Source organism: Lissotriton helveticus, chromosome 1_2, assembly GCF_964261635.1.
Source record: "Lissotriton helveticus chromosome 1_2, aLisHel1.1, whole genome shotgun sequence".
Classification (NCBI taxonomy): Eukaryota; Metazoa; Chordata; class Amphibia; order Caudata; family Salamandridae; genus Lissotriton; species Lissotriton helveticus.
Genome location: NC_136058.1, coordinates 55344736 through 55361436, shown reverse-complemented (window position 1 = coordinate 55361436; position 16701 = coordinate 55344736). Strand labels below are relative to the sequence as shown.

The 16701-nt window shown below is 45.9% G+C and overlaps 1 protein-coding gene across 1 annotated transcript in view; it reads right to left on the bottom strand.

Annotated features, from left to right (window-relative positions):
* PTGER3 (prostaglandin E receptor 3) overlaps positions 1-11034 on the bottom strand; it is a 251507-nt gene extending 240473 nt beyond the window's left edge. The window contains exon 1 of the mRNA XM_078673419.1: positions 10183-11034. Coding sequence (XP_078529545.1) covers positions 10183-11034 — 852 coding nt within the window. The remainder of the gene's footprint in view (positions 1-10182) is intronic.
* Positions 11035-16701: the final 5667 nt, after the last annotated feature.

Genomic DNA, 16701 nt, shown 5'->3' with positions numbered 1-16701 from the left:
CTGCACTGTGAGTCATTGGTTAGTCTAGACCGGAGACCCTTCTGGGATCCCTCGATGCTGAGCCACCCGGACTCTCTACAACAATGTTGCGGTATTCTCACGCATCCATACATCCCTCCGGGCAGGCTCGTCCCAAGGGTATAAATAAATGGGCTGAAGACCGCTCGTGGTCTTCCGGCTGAGAGAATAACCTTTGCCTCTGTACTCCTATTTCTAGCGCAGCTGTGGCCTAGACGACCTGGGACCCGCCGCACTTCACCACCTGATCACAAGCTACTGGTTATCACCTTCCTCTGGGGCATTGTTTGGAATTACCTCACTACAGGTGTTCCTGCGTTCAGGGCCTGATTTACAATGAGCAATTTATGTGTTTGAGCTCTGCATCTAATGTATGCATTTTTATGTCCTGCTCTCAGGATTTATGTCTTTTTATGCCTTACTAAGACAGAATAGCAAATGTCTGTTCAGGACTTGTATAATATGTACAGTGATGTTGTAGGGTGCTGTTTTCATTATGTTTTTAATGACATGTGGAACCTAAAAGTATTACCTTTATTGCACTACCTATGATGTTATGACCATTGCCTAGTTGCAAACCGATTTATGGTCAATGTGATTGTGGTCTATGTGTTTTATATACAATTTATGAGATATAATTATGTAACCTGGGGTGGAGTCTCTTTTGTGGTGAATTTGATGTGTCACTGGTATGTGTGTGTTGCCCAAACACTTTACATATTGCCTCTGAGATTAGCCTGACTGCTCTGGCAAGCTACTAAGAGGATGAGCAAGGGTTATCTTGGGTGTGTAACTCCTTTACCCTGACTAGAGTGGGGGGGATCTGCCTGGCTTATGTGCATACCTTAGCCAACCAGAAACCCCATTTCTAACACTGGATGTCAGCGGTGAGGATAGAACATGCGTTTGCGCAGGACCACAGTGACTCATTGTTGCACTACAAACTCTGCAGTTACACCAGTATGCAACCACATACTGTTTTACGTTTTCCGACTTTTTGTGACACCCTTGACAGTCAAATGCAAAACAACAGGTGATGGACAGAATGCAGAACAATGTCATACATTCACCCCAGTACAGAGATCTGGGCCTAAATCCATCGTTTTTTTGCTCAACATGCCATTCCAGTTTGGACCCAGCCATATGCAAATCAGTCTAGACCCTGTGCCCCATGGGAACAGTCCAGCCCGAACTGCCAAGCCGGGTCCTCCCTAGACTGGAAACAAGCATCCAAGGACCGGTTTCGGGCTTTCAGCCCTCATCAGCCTGGATAGCTTGATTCCAGTGGAATGGAGAGCACAGGACTCACGTCTGAGCATACCCGTCCCACTCGGGGTGACAAATGCAAAAAAAAACAGGTGATGGACAGAATGCAGAACAATGTCACACATTCACCCCAGTACAGAGATCTGGGCCTAAATCCATCGTTTTTTTTGCTCACCATGCCATTCCAATTTGGACCCAGCCATATGCAAATCAGTCTTGACCCTGTGCCCCATGGGAACAGTCCAGCCCGAACTGCCAAGCCAGGTCCTCCCTGGACTGGAAACAAGCATCCAAGGACCGGTTTCGGGCTTTCAGCCCTCATCGGCCTGGATAGCTTGATTCCAGTGGCATGGAGAGCACGGGACTCGGATGGATTTAGGCCCAGATCTCTGTACTGGGGTGAATGTATGACATTGTTCTGCATTCTGTCCATCAATTGTTGTTTTTGCATTTGTCACCCTGAGTGGGATGGGTATGCTCAGACGTGAGTCCCATGCTCTCCACACCACTGGAGTCAAGCTATCCTGGCTGAAGACGGCTGATAGCCAGAAACCAGTCCTAGGATGCTTGATTCCGGTCCAGGAAAGACATGGCTTGGCAGTTCGGGCTGGACTGTTCCCATGAGGCACAGGGTCAAGGCTGATTTGCATATGGCCATGTCTGAACTGGGGTGGTGTGGAGTGCAAAAAAACGATGGATGTAGGCCCAGATCTCTGTACTGGGGTGAATATATGACATTGTTCTGCATTCTGTCCATCAATTGTTGTTTTTACCCTTGACAGTCAGTCATGTCTCACCTAGGTGACCTATTTATTGTAGCAGAAAGTGCATTTGAGATTGGGAAGTTGTATTCCTACACTGTAAGTGACTTAAAGTAGCTCTGCAAAGATCTTTGTTGTCGTAGGAGGAGTTCTGCCCAGAAGGGGAAACTGCTTCATGCCTTGGTGGCCTTTTGCATAGCCAAACAAACTGAGAAGATTGAGGATGATGACATGGAACTGGGAGAGGAAAACCAGTCAGGGGGTTTTGAAGTTCAGGATCTGCCTGTAGGGGGAGGGGCCTCTAGGCCTGGCAGCAATGTATCCTCTAGGAGTGTGTACCCAAGATGTGTTGGACAGACAGAGGGCCAGGGATCAGGAGTTGGAGCAAGCAAAACGGGAATGGGACACAAAGAAGCAGAAATTTGCCCTGGAAGAAAAGAAAATGCTGTTGGAGCATGAAATGAGAATGAGAGAGCTTGACGAGGAGCTCAAGAGGGTTGATGCCATGAGTGTCTTAGTTAAGCAAAAGGAAATGTGTGTTGCTCAGTAACTAAGCTTGGTTGGGCTGGAGGTTGAAGCCATGAGTGCAGAGTCCAGCTCAGATGGTGTCAGCAAAAATGTGACGTCTAGTGCTGAGGGAGAAGTACACACACCCAGAGATGTGGCGACTTGAAGGAGGGGTTGGCATACAGCAGGGGATTTAGGTTTATGAGGTAGCTCCAGTGGTGCGCAGGGTCCCTGTGGTGGATAAGGGAACTGGCACAGGGGATCATATTCCTAGTAGTGGGAAGGACACACTACTGACTCTATGTGAGAGGTGCAGGTAGAGGGGTTCCCCCATGGTAGAAGCCCTGGTATGTGAGTATGGAGACCACCCAGAAGAGTGACAGGACCAGTCAGACACTTTCTCACGAGTCTCAGGAGGGTGATGTGGGATACTTTTGCAAGACACTGAATGGTGAGGAGAGGGTAGTTTGGTCAAAACATATGAGGGGCTGTGTGACTCAATTGTGGGAGAGCATATGTTTAGTCCCTGTGTTCCACAGCTATGCCAACACTCGGTGGAGTGTGATTTCTCTGATCCCAGGGAGCTTATGCTGGAGGGAGACCTTTTGGTGGATTGCAGAGGGTCTGAAGAAGCTTTTGAAAGTGATCCTGAAGGAGATGTCTCAGGATTGTAGTGACCCAGATAGGCCACAGAGTAGTGGGAGGGGTGGGGGGTCCCATGTCCTGTCTCTGAGTAGAGGGAGTTGCCCGAAACCCAGTCCCAGAGCCTGGGTGGTTCCATGAGTGAGCACCAGGAGGGGGGCCTAGTCTGTACCAGGAAGCCATCCCTTAAGGGTGATCCCAGTGTGTTAGGTGAGCTGGGGGGGGTCTGTCACAAGCATCCCACCAGTTCTGCTGTCTGGCAGCACCACTCCAGGTGGGACGGTGCATGATTCCAGAGAAAGGGGTCAGGGGGGAGACATTCCCCAATGAGAGGACCAGTGGGTCAGGGGTTGCCAACTCTGGGGTCAGAGCACCCCGGGACTGACACTGGGGAGGCCACCTATGGCCTGGGGGGGTCTTCATGCACTGTCAGGTGGACAGGAGGGTGGAGATCTGCACCAGGCAGACTCTCATACAACTCATGAGGAGTGTGTCTCCCTTGAGTGGGGTGGTTGTACTTCCCCGGAAGTCCTGGCTTTCAAGGTACAGGTTCAGTCTAAGGGTACAGATCCTGGGTTGGAGGGCCAGGTTGAGGGTGTTCCCTTGACCTGGAGGAAAGAGCAACTGGCAACGGGCTAGTAGTGCCCCTACAGCTTTGTCATCTGGGTGTATCGCTCTGGGTGGGAGGTTGCAGAACTCCAGTAGTGTGGGCAGGGAGAGGGAAGCTTCACCCCTGACTACTGTCAAGCCTAAGGATACAGACCCTAGGCTGGTGTACTAGTTGCTGAATAGCACCCCTGAAATGATGGGAGAATTGTGCAGGACACCTGCCACAGCTGCCCTGACATTTCTGGAGTCAGTGATTACCTCTCCAAGGGGGAGGGTGCAGAGCCCATGGGAGAAGCACAGAGTGTGGGAGAACCCCTCCCCCCCCAGTCTCCTGTCCAACCTCAGGATACAGACTCTGGGCTGGGGGCCAGTGTCAAGATGCCAGCCCTGACATGGCAGGAGGGAGAGTGTACAAAGGGCGTTAGGCACCTTGGACTACCACATCCCACTCTCTTTGGACACCACAGAGATTAGAGAGCCCTGAGAGGCATGAGGCCAGGCTCTTGTCAGAGACAGCTGTCAGTGGCACCTGGTGGACAGTGTTGCCCCTGGGAGGGGGAAAGGAGTCACACCCCAGGGGTGGACTGGACAGCATTACTGTATTGGCCATTTGGGTACTGTATGCCTGCTGGGACACATCTGTGAGCAAAGCATAGGCGCTGCACAGATGAGGTCCACAGGTGCGGAGAAGGGTTCCCCATGATTAAGCTCAGTGGGCCCTGAGCGTGTGGATAGGAGGATCCAACTGGTTTCTGGAAGGCCTGGGCCAGGGTCCATGTACTATTGCCCCAATCAGGGACGTCCATCAAGGTATTGATTGGTCTCCTGGGGCTTTAGGCTGGTGGGAGGTTGTGTTAGACCTGGCCCTTTTTGCAGGTTTATCCCTAACCATTTTGCCTTATGCCTCCTATTTTAATGACTCCGTTTTTGCTGGTGTTAGGACTCTAGGCACTTTACCACTGCTGTGCAGTGGTAAAGTGCATATGTCCTTTGTGTAATTACGGATTATAATTGGCAATAATGGCAATGTTATTTGGCTCTTTCAATTGGCAATGTGTATGGGGGCAACAGGCATGGCCCATCAAAGCCCTCACGATGAAATGAAGAAACTGCCACTGATTGCTTTTGTGCCAAGCTAGTAGTGCGTTAACCACAGGCTACTTTAGAGACTTTTATGGTTCACCCTGATAAAGATTGTGGCTGTTGCTTGAGAAGGGTTTTCACCCCTCAATCAAAAACCCAATTTCGTACACTCCAGCACTGCTCTCTGTGCTGTGTGATAGTGAGCTGTGTAACTTTTGAGTTTTCCACATGCGCCTTCACACAGACTGTCAGTTACAAGGATATGACTGAAAATGTACTGAAAAGGGGTATGGTGGAAAAATGAAAGGAAGTACAATGTAGAAGAAATTAACTATATGCATTTTAAAAAGGATTAGCCTTACAAAATTGCATACCAAGATGTGTAACTGTATGTAGCGCCTGTAACTCTGCAGAGATTTTAATATAAATTAAGGTGAAAATGCAACGCTTGCCACAACTCTTTTCTTGGAAAGAGTGAAATCTCAATTAACTTTTACTAGAGTATGGATTGACTTACCCACCAAGAGAGTATTGGAAAATGTAATTAGTGACCCTTCAGAACCTCCATATTTTTAGACAATTTCTTGAGAAATTGTGCTTCTAAATACATCATGTGGTCCTTTTTCCAAACAATAGAGAACCAGGGAACTTGTATGAGGAAGTTGGGTCGCTCATTTAGCAACAGTTTTGAAATATTTTGTTGGAAAGGACCAGTTATCTCGTTACCTTTTCCCGGTAGATTGATGGCCATTTCACAAGGCTACTGTTTCCACATTTCCTAAAGAAGCCTTTTTGTAGTATTGTACTAATTGGAGCTTCAGCTCTAAACTAGTGGTATCGGTGTGCTCCAGTCTAGCTACACAGACTCATTCAAGTATATGATAGCTTGCCCTTGATTGAAGGGCTACAGAAATCCATAGATGGTGGCCTTGACTATACAGAGTTCATCGTCTGCGAAGACGCTTATGATCAAAGATTCATAATCAACCACTGAAATGCCAGTAAATGACTGATTACCAGACTGAATTCTATCATTCAGATGCCATGCAGCTACATACTTACTGCAGAATTCATAATTTGGCAAATAATGTGTCTCTCAAATCAGGCGCCTAGAGCATGACCCTTAGGCCTTTGGGCTCTACTGCATCTCAAAGCCATCGACCATAATCTCCATCTAACACCATTAGCCGAAAAAAAGCCCCACACTATCCCACACTTTCCATGGAGATGCCTATGATCAGATGACGCTGCTAAGTATGAGACATTTTCCGAATTGCAAGACTCTTAGCTGGACAACACTGTCCAATGGTGAACACGGCATGGCATACAGTAAGCCCGTCTTAGAAATAGCTGGCATAGAAAAGTAACGAAATGTACAAGAGCTAAACTAATCTATTTATCAAAACGTGTTCTCCTGCTCTTGAACAGCAGGACACTCTCATGCACAAACAAGTTCCAGTTTTCATGAAATAATTTGCTTGAGCGGCAGAGAGATCTTCCTCATGCCGTATAAAGGAGGTGAATTAAAAGGCGTTAATTTCACCTGTGCAGCAGGTGCAGTGGTACCGGTGCCTTGGATGCAGTGGGTCCTCGGTATCTCTCCATTTATGACTGTCTTTTATTACCCAACTTAGGGAACCATTTTTCTTGCCTGCATTAAGGCTCATTTCAACCGTGGTAGCCAATGGCGGAGATTCCTAGTTTAGTTCAAAAGTCGTTTTCAGGAGTTGGCCACGAACAAAAACAATCCTTTAACGTTCTACCTGATTCTTTGCGGCAAATGCACTTTAAATTCACAGTTCAGTCAAAAGTCTTGGAGGAAGAATTTGTGTTTTTCAATACTTAAAAAAGACTAGAATTATTTAGAAAGTAGAATGAATTTAGATTTGTGTATAAATGTGGCTTGTTATATTATACTCTATAACCCTATTATTTAACCGGGTGAGCCGAGGCTCGAACCAGGTTCACCAATTTCCCCAGTTCCACGGTCGGCAGCTCTGGCCATTAGGCCGCATCCTCCCTGAGAAATTGTCCTACAGTGCTGCGGTACATGGCATGCAGCATGCGGCACATTGAACAGACATGGACACACAGGCCCAGATTTACTATGGCGTTGCACCACTGCAAAGTGATGACATGAACTGTTTAATTGAAAAAAGGAGAACAGTACTTTCCAGCGCAAAAGATATTTTGTGCTAGAACATGCGCTACTCTGAAAGTAGAAAACGAGTACTGCACTGCTTTGTCTCTTTTAGTCAAGGGGTGTCACTTGAGTGAATAAGTCATAATACCCATGGGTTTTGACGCAAAGTCCAAACTACTAAAATAGAAAGACCAAGCTTTCCGTCAAAAACCTCCTCGAAGCCAGATTTAACAAGGAGAAGTGTTATAATTTCTCAAAACATGCATTGCACGTGGGCTGACGTGCACAGCACACATTCAATGCATGGGATCCTTCTATGTTTGTCCAGGTATAGAAATGTGCACAGATTCCATATTAGATAGAGCACGATAACTTCTTCGCCACGGTGCTACGCTTGGTCTTGTGCAAAGAACCCTTATTAGCACACCACTGCGTGGGATGATAGCAGACAATCTTAGAAGATACAGCAGCTCTGTACTCTGATTTTCTCCTTGTGCAATGCGGCACCTTGCCTTGCATAAAAAGATTTGTAAACCTGCCCCTTAGTGAGTGTGCTGCAGCTTTGTGCGTGAGAAGCCGTATGTATTCACACCTTGTGGCAAATGTATCATCTTTTGGGACGCAGTGCTGCCTCCCAAGTTGCTGTACTGCATTGCCCAGCGTAGAGCCATATGTACTTAAAATGCCTATATTCGTTAAAAAATGCCCAGCTGCTGGTCTAATGCCCTGTGCATGGCGCTGCCTAGCGCCATGCACAGGGTTTTAAACGGGGCATAGGTGTTTGTGAAGTTTTTAGGTGTTTCACTGGAAGCCAAACTCCCATGCGTATGCGGATTTTAAAACAATCCACACATTACATATACGCTGTGAAGTGCAGCACATATGCAATGTTTCTTAAAATAAAAGCATTTCTCCAATTTAATTCCTGCTTCAAGGAGGCGCTATATTTGACACAAAGCCTTGTCTGCCTTCCTCAGTATATTGGACTCTGAGTCAAAAATGGTGGGTGCTTGCAATGTAATGTCTACAATTCGCCGAGTAAACGAACTCCTAGATGTGGTACAAACCAGCGCAAAGTAATATTTGCGCTAAAAAGGGACCCTTTCCCAGCACAAAATCTCTTTTGCACTGGGAAGCATATATCAAACACCAAATCAGAGATGCACCACTTTACAGCAATGTTCAAAGAGTCCTTTGAATAATAATTCTCTATGAAGCCACCAAGTCGTTGTACACTGGTTGAGTTGTTTCTTTTCCTTTATTGGTTCTTTCTTTAAAAGACAGACAGCCAACACGTTTTGTCCTAAAAAAAAAAAAAAACAGGACTTCTTCAGGGCAATGTAGAAACTATGCAGAGAATTTGAGATAATAGCCCTGGCCAAGTGGCATGTTGTGACAGGGGTGGTATTTAGACCCTTGCATTCGGCTCATCTATTTGAGCCAGTGCGTAATCCAATATTCTTTAATATGTTTAATATCGCTTGGTAATTTGCAGCGGGATGTAAAGCATGTGTGGTATGATAGCCACAGCAATGTAGTGTCACAATATAATTGTTACTCCCTGGGCCATATCAAGAGTGTACGCAATTACCTTGCTATTGTGTAATCCAATGCTGCATCGTTGGTGGCTTTCTCCTGCCGCAGGATTGGATTACACTGATTTAATGTTTCATTTAGTTGCCCCTGGTAATAGGGGAGTGCTCTTGGACAGAGGGCACATTTGTAGATTGGCACACAAGAACGTAACTTTGTATTTAAATAATTTCAATTGGTGATTACATTGGATTGGTGCCTTCCTGGTTGCTCTCTTGGTCCACTGTCCGTTTTTGTGTGTTTTGACTAGGAAGCATATACCCTGGCAAGAGTGTGTGCCTCTTTACGTCAGTCTGAGTGACTTAGCGCTAGCGCCAATCCTTAAAGAATCTGCCATTTGGCATCTTAATCACCCTCGGGTGCTGCTGCCTAGTACATCACAAATGGTGTCACGACTCAGAATTTTCTCCAGTTTGACACAGTCTCATACATCTTGCCCTCGTCCCACGCCCCACAGGTGCCAGCAACGTTCACCTCAGTTGAAAGCACGACTCTATGCAATCCGTGCTCAGTTTCACATATAGACTGAGCAGGAGTGGGAGTCTGCATAGCGCTGCCAGGACCGGAGCGGACCACCGGACTCCCTCTGCTTCCAGCAGCCGCTCTCGCCCTCCGCGCCAGCGGATGGGACATTAAACTCTGTGGATGGTGAGCGGGGACTATCTCAGGGGCGCTCACGCACGGCTCCTAACATGTACACACGCACCTGTGCTACTCTAGTGACGTCGTAACACTGTCAATAGAGCTATGACAGGAAAGTGTTTAACCAGTTACGTATCCTTCACCGAGAGCCACCCCTCACTGGACAAAATCAGCCGCAATGTTAATGACAATAGGGACATATTGCGAGCAATCGCACACTCACTGCGCGTTCTGCAAAGCGTCCCGGAGACAAAGTTTGAACCAGAGAGAGACTCAGTTTTCTGGGGTGTTGGAGAATGAGGGCGGTCTCGCTGACAGGTGCAGAGCACACACTGTACCAGGGACCTGGCTCCTGCCTCATCAGCACAGGAGGCCACAGGCGAAGAACACATGCGTGATGCTTACATGAAGTCCAGCTGCCGGTTAGCAGGCACACATGCAAAGTGGCAGACGCTCACACGCACGGTGCCAGGAGCCAGTCTCTTCCCTACCAGCAGAGGAAACCAGCAGTCCAAAGGCACAGGCGCGATGCTCGGCTGCAGGCAGCATCAGATGAGGCCTGAGGCGAAGAGCACACACCATACATACATGATGCCCAGCTGCAGGCTGGCACATACACATGTGTATGGAACATACACATTTAGAGTGGCATACACCAGTGGCCCGGCGCCTGAGCCGCCACCACAGACCAGACCCAAGAGCGCGCACACGATACATACATGACGTCCTGCTGCAGGCTGGCAGATACACACGTACAGTGAGTGGTACATGCTCAAACGCCCAGTGCCAGGGGCCCAGTGCCTGACGCACGAGCAGACAGCAGCAGGAGAACTCGCGCATGACACATACATGACGCCCAGCTGCGGACTTGCAGAGTAACTCAAACACACCATGCCAGGGTCCCGGCGCCCGACTCACCAACAGAGGAGCCCAGCAGGCGAAGAGCACGCACATGATGCCCAGCAGCTGGATGAGGGTCTCCATTGTGATGCGCTCCCACTGCTTGCTGACCTGTGAGGTGGCGCTCTTGTTCCTGCAGCGGGCCACCAGCGCCCGGATCGTGACCACGTTGCAGGAGAAAGTCACTATCAAGGCCAGGAGTCCCAGGGAGGCAAAGGCCGAGGCGAAGAACGTGTTCCCCGGAACGTGCGTGTCCCCCGTGCTGATGAAGCACCAGGTGCCCGGCCACTGCACGCTGTACTGCCCCACCCCGGCGATGGGCAGCATGGCGAAGGCCAGCGCGCCCAGCCAGATGCAGAGCAGCACCGTCTTGGTGGCCCGGGTCTTCATGTGGCTCGAGTACCAGTGCGGGGTCCGGATGGCCAGGGCTCTCTCGATGGCCATGGCGCTGGCGATGAAGAGGGGGCAGAGCCCGAACGTGGTCATGCTGAGCCCGAAGAAGGCGCACAGGTGGCCCGAGGGGTCCACGTGGCTCCACTGCCGGCCGGACAGGTAGACGGAGATGACGATGGGGCTGGTGAGCAGCTGCCCCGTCAGGTCGGTCAGAGCCAGGGAGCCGATGCACAGCAGGAAGGACCTCTTGCGCTTGTTCTCCTTCTTGCCGTAGGACCGGTAGACCAGCAGCATGGCCAGCGCGTTGCCCACCATGCCCGTTATCATCATGGTCAGGGGGAAGACCACGGACACGGAGCCGCAGTCCTCGGACTTGGTGGCGTTGCTCCTCTCCTTGGGCATGATGGAGGAGTTGGGGTCCCACATTCTCCTGCTGGTGGAGTTAGCGCGAGCGCACGGAGGCTGAGCCTGGGTCATGCTCCCCGGGGGAGGGCGGCGCAAGGCTGCGGGGCTGCCGGTGCCGCGGCAGGGAGGGGCGCATGCTGCTCCAGCAGAGCCCGTGCAGGAGCGGGCGAGCGCGCCCGCCCAGGGTATATATCTGGAGTGGGCGGGTCCGGGAGCTGTGCTCAGGGGCGGGGACAGGCACTCCCAGTTCATTCATCGGCTTCAGTACTACAGGCACCTGGAGAGAGCATCCTGGAAGCAGCGGTGAAAACAAGTTACTCTTCTTCTCTGACAACCCCGGACATTATTTATTTTTCTACAGCGCTCTTCAGACATTCGCTAGGGTGTCAAACCGTTGTACAATGAGTAGAGAGGCCAGACCACGGCATACAACTAGTATAGGAGGGAGGAAGTACGCGGAGTGATAACATGTGCAGAGAAGACACTGATGAGCAGACGGAGAACGTTGAAAGCTGACTTGACTTTTCAGAGTCGTACCTTCATCACCAGAGGCAATAGTCGTCGTCGTAAAATATAATTAACAAAAACGATAATAAAAAAAATGTTCATTGTTTTAAAATAGTATACAGAAACTCGTAGACCTTTGGAGTAGTTTACTGGGAGAACACGTATATACTGTTTCTTTTTTGGATTATTTCCAGTTTAATGCGTGCCCCGAACGGTAATAGAAAGAGTTGCTACGTTTTGATTTGTAGTGTATGGTCAAAACAATATTATTGTCCACTTGGACTTAAAATGGAATCTGATGTGACAGGCGCACGAGGCGATCCTAACTGCACACATACTAATTGCTAAAGTTACTACTTCCCATTTCAAGAATCCCGCTTCCAGCTTTGTACATTCTAGTTTTCATTCGACGACACACCACGAGTCGAGATACAAGAATTCAAAACAGGAATCGGGACGTTGCTGGTTTTCCACTGAAATATAGGAGCAGAGAGCCATCTAGCTGCAAATCCGTGAAACAGAATCATGCAGCAAGCAAAGTAGACAGCAAACCTCGCATTGAACATTCTACCTGCATTATTTGTAAACCTCGCACACGTTTCAGATGTGACTGAGACGTCGACTAGCGCTTCATAAGCCCGAAGAGGCGTCCAAGCGTACTAACAGCACCTTACACCAGTGCTTTTGGGCCGGTACTGTCCGGTATGGAGTTACGGCACTTTTTTTATTTTGAGAGGGAGAGTACTGGCACTTCTCACGAGAAACGCTATACTTTTAATTGGAGAGTACCGGTACTTCTCAGACACAAGCAGGTACCTGCACTTCTATTTTTCCATTTCAAGCACTGCATTACACCACTGGGGAGTACTACACTGCTAGAGGCAGTTGTGATGTAGTGGGGCCCTAAGCCCCTATGCATTAACAATGACCACACAGGCACTGTATTGTACTGGGTAGAACTGGCCATGGGCACGTGCACCCGGTCCCTTTTATTAACCAGGTCACATGTCCTGTGACTCCTGTGTTGGATGGGTGTGGAGTGTAAGCCAGCCCCCGGGGAGTGGCTGGCACAGAAAACAACTAGAACAGTGACCAGCAGGTCACTACATCCCTCCCAAAGTTTTTCAAACTGAAAACGGCAAAGTCCAACCTGTGTGAGAGAATACAACAATAACAGAAACTTCCACTGAGTCTGTTCAGCTGCTTGTAGACACAAGACAATGGTACAACTGCAGCTAGGATCACCAGTTCTGCTTGGCGCAGTTCAGTGTTGCCCTGCAAGTCCGGTCCTCCTCGGACTCAAGGCGTGGAAGTTGACACCAAAGCCTCTATCTATACAGTTATCTGTGATGGTGCAGGTGGAGTGATAGTGAATCTGGTAGATGTCACGCTTTCAATAACCAGTCCTGGTTGTTATTGCATCTTCACAGAGGCAGCAGTGCTACTAGCTACAGAATGGCAAAGTAGTTACAAACATTCCTTTCTCACCAGGATGCTCCTCTCCTGGGTGATCTTCTCTCACGTAATGCCCAGGAGGCCCTCTTCATCAGGCTTCCACTGGATTGGGTGTACTTCGCCGTGTCACTCCAACGCCACTGATCCAGCGCCCCTAGGGAAAAACTGTCTCACCAACGCTACCCAACTCCACAATACTCACCATTATTCATAAAACTCCCATAAAGGCCCATAAACCAACGAGATAATTTTTGGGCGGCTGAATCATGTGACCTAATTAAACAGAAGTATTCATAAACTATTTACACACTTATATACATCTGCAGTTTATCATCTCTTACCATGGTTTTAAACAATTATCATTTTAATTAGATCACTTAGGTAAATGGATCAGCTGATGGTAACTAGACCATGAATAAACAAGACCAGCTTGTCATTTCAAAAATCTAATTTTATTAACTTTATTATTCAAGAAAGAGCATTTTCATTAGGAAATCTTTATTTTATTAGCAAAATGTAAGCTGCGTTTATTAAGGAGAAAGCATAATAGACCGACACTTCAAAGGTAAATCAGTTAGCATGAATTAAAGAAAATAACAGTTTCCATTCCCTAAATTCTATTTCCCTGTCTAAATCTCACTTCACTTAAAGAAAGTCATTTAACCCTGTTATCCTTACGTGCGCCAAAGAGCCCAACAGCACGACACGCCCTTCAGGAATCAGAAAGCGAGAAGCACCCTCCTGCCCATAGGGGCAATTTTTATACCTTTCTGCCTAGCTAAATTGTATATTTTTCTCTGCCATCCAGTGTCCTCATTGGCTGACTGATGTCAGCTCATATGGTGGTGTCATCACCTTTCTCCAAGCCTAGATCGGGCTTTTCTTAGAGTCCATTGTCTCTTATTCTCAAGTCACGCAGCTTCCTTAAAATGATACTTTCATTTGAGCCACAGTACATGACTTCCTTGGCTTGGCAAACTTTGCCGCTTCCTGTCCTTGAATCTGTCTTTCCAAGAGCACGTTTAACACAGTTCTTTTGAATTTGCAAAAACTTTTTGTCTACGTGGTAAAAGTTTCCACTTCCATGCAGGGCTCTTGCTCTTTCTGGACAGGACTTGACAATGCCATCTTTTCAATGTACCCTTTAGGCCTCACCCGAAAACTATTATTTAAACAAACACAAGACATCAATTAATTAAATAATTGAGACCCATTCTGTTACCCACCCCCTTTGCTAATTATTAACCCATTAATTTATGTTACCTAGCTGTGCACACAAAGCTGCATCTCATATCCACCTTCTTCTTTTAGGCCGTAGGATTCTCCACGAACTTATGCCACATAAAAGACGTAAAGACATAACATAAGCACACAAATAAGCACATGCCATTAATTAAACAGCTGCATTTAATACTGACAAAGACAATAGACAAGATTAGTTTATTATTTTGTACGCACTTGCTTTTGCAACAAGGAGCACATAAGTTAGTCCCTCGTGTTGTGTAAATGCATTTTTAAAACTATGTTGGTTAATAATTCATCACAAACTAGTTAATACGGTTATATTATTATGGAAGTTTAACTTTGCGAGTCAGAACAAAATATCATTCTGAATCTCGCTCCATCAACTCCTTCATCTGGTGATTTCAAAATCACCAAACTACACCCAACATTTTTTGCAAAATTTTAATACCCTTGAACATGTTTTGGACAAACACAGTATTAGTGTTTCTAAACTTTCGATTCTGCTGTTTGTTTGTAACTCTCATATTGTGACCTACGAAATTCTTCTAATTCTATCTCTTTCTCCTGTTCATTTCTGAGCTTGTAAATCCTCTTCTTTTCCCTAAGATACTTCTTTCTTTTGTTTAACATGCAACTAATCTTTAACAGAAATATCACAAAAACTATAACTAATAAAGGACACAATATTTTGCCTAAAATTGAACTACCAATCTCTTGGAACCAGTTTTTGATTGCTGCAAATCTGTTGCTCAAACGTTCTGAAAAATCTTCATCTTCTAAAGGTACAATTTCTGAATGTAATTCTGTAATGTTTTTAATATACATCTCAATGTTTTGACTCTTATCTGGAATATATGTACAGCAATGCTGGACATGTAATATTCCACAAACTCCTCCCTCTTTAGCTAAAAGAATGTCAAGAGCAAGACGGTTCTGCATAACCATCGATCTCATGGCAATAAGTTCAGTATCGACTAATTGGAATCCACTAGCAGTATCAGTAGACAATCTGTCAACAATTGTAGACATTTTTCTGATTTTAACTGCATTCAGGGTTATACCCACGAAAGGTATTACTGTACCAAAAATATCTCCCAGAATTTCTGAAAAACTTTCCCTTTTGAATCTACTCAGATGATTGCTAATTTCAAATGAACCCTTTACATTTCTATCTACATGAAAACTCTTTGGCAAAACTAAACCAACATAACAGGTCCCATACCAGTGGTCTGGGAGATTGTAGTAGGCTTTGTTTCTGCACACAAAATAAATTCCAGGAAAAATTGGATCTTTATCACCTTTAAATCACCATCCACCCAAGATTTGATAAGTGTCTTCACATTGACTAGCTCCTACAAAATAATTATCGAATAGAGTATTATCTCTCCGAATACAAAGCTTTCCACTAACAAGTTTATCTATGTGAATAGCAACATTTTCAGTTCTACCATTTAGCTTTTCATCCTCAATTTGCCAAAACTTAGATTTGGTTTGTTTCAACATTTCGTTTCGCTTATAAATCGCTCTTCTCTCTTCAACCAAGTTTAAGAAAGATTTCTCTTCGGTTCTCAATTTACATGTTAAATTATTTCTAAAAGCATACTCATAAGTAAGTTCATTAGTTACAATGAAAAATTATCTCATCTGTTTAGCATGTTTGTTTATTCAAGCTCTTATCAACTTTTAAGTTTGCAAAGATTTCATCATAATTAGAGTAATAATACTCCAAACGACCTGTCTGATAAAACAAGCTAGCTATAACACTGCATGTGATGCCATAAGTAGGGGAAGCATATTATAAGTGATCCCCTCAGAAACAGAAGCGGGTAGTTTCACACAAATGTAACAATCTTTAACATCCATAACCTTAACATATTCAGATAAAAGTCTTGAAAAAGTATTACTAGAAAAATCACCAACAGATCTATCTTGGTGGATCTCTGGTTTGTGCTCAATAACTCTGTTAGACTTGCCAATTACATTATGGTTATCTTGTTTAGCCACTATTTTACTAGTCATATTAGTCTTATACTCTTCTTTATCGATGCCAAAAGGAAAAATGACAGCTAAAATTAACCAAACCAAAACTATTAAAATCACACATATAGAAGACATTTTGCAACATCTCCTTAAGATAGAACACATTGAGTTATTGTTAACAGAAGGCATCTTTATTCTAAAACAAGAGCCTTATAAAAAAAATCAAAAATTTAAAAATTACTAAATATACCCCCATTTACTTTTTTTTTTTTTAAAGAAAACCCTACTGTCTAACAGCTTTTCTTCGACCTTGCGTCTTACATCAATGTGTTTTGCAGCTAACACAATTTCTTCGACCTTGTGTCACCTAACACAATTTCTTCAGCCTTATGCCAAGTACAAATTTCAACTTTATATAAAAACATAATCAATCATTGTCACTTGTGTTATCTAAGTCTTCCTGACTACTGCTATTCACCTCCACCACTGGTGGGATGATGATGTAAGTCCACTCAGGGGACTTGTACTTCTGATTAGGTCTAATCACCCTCT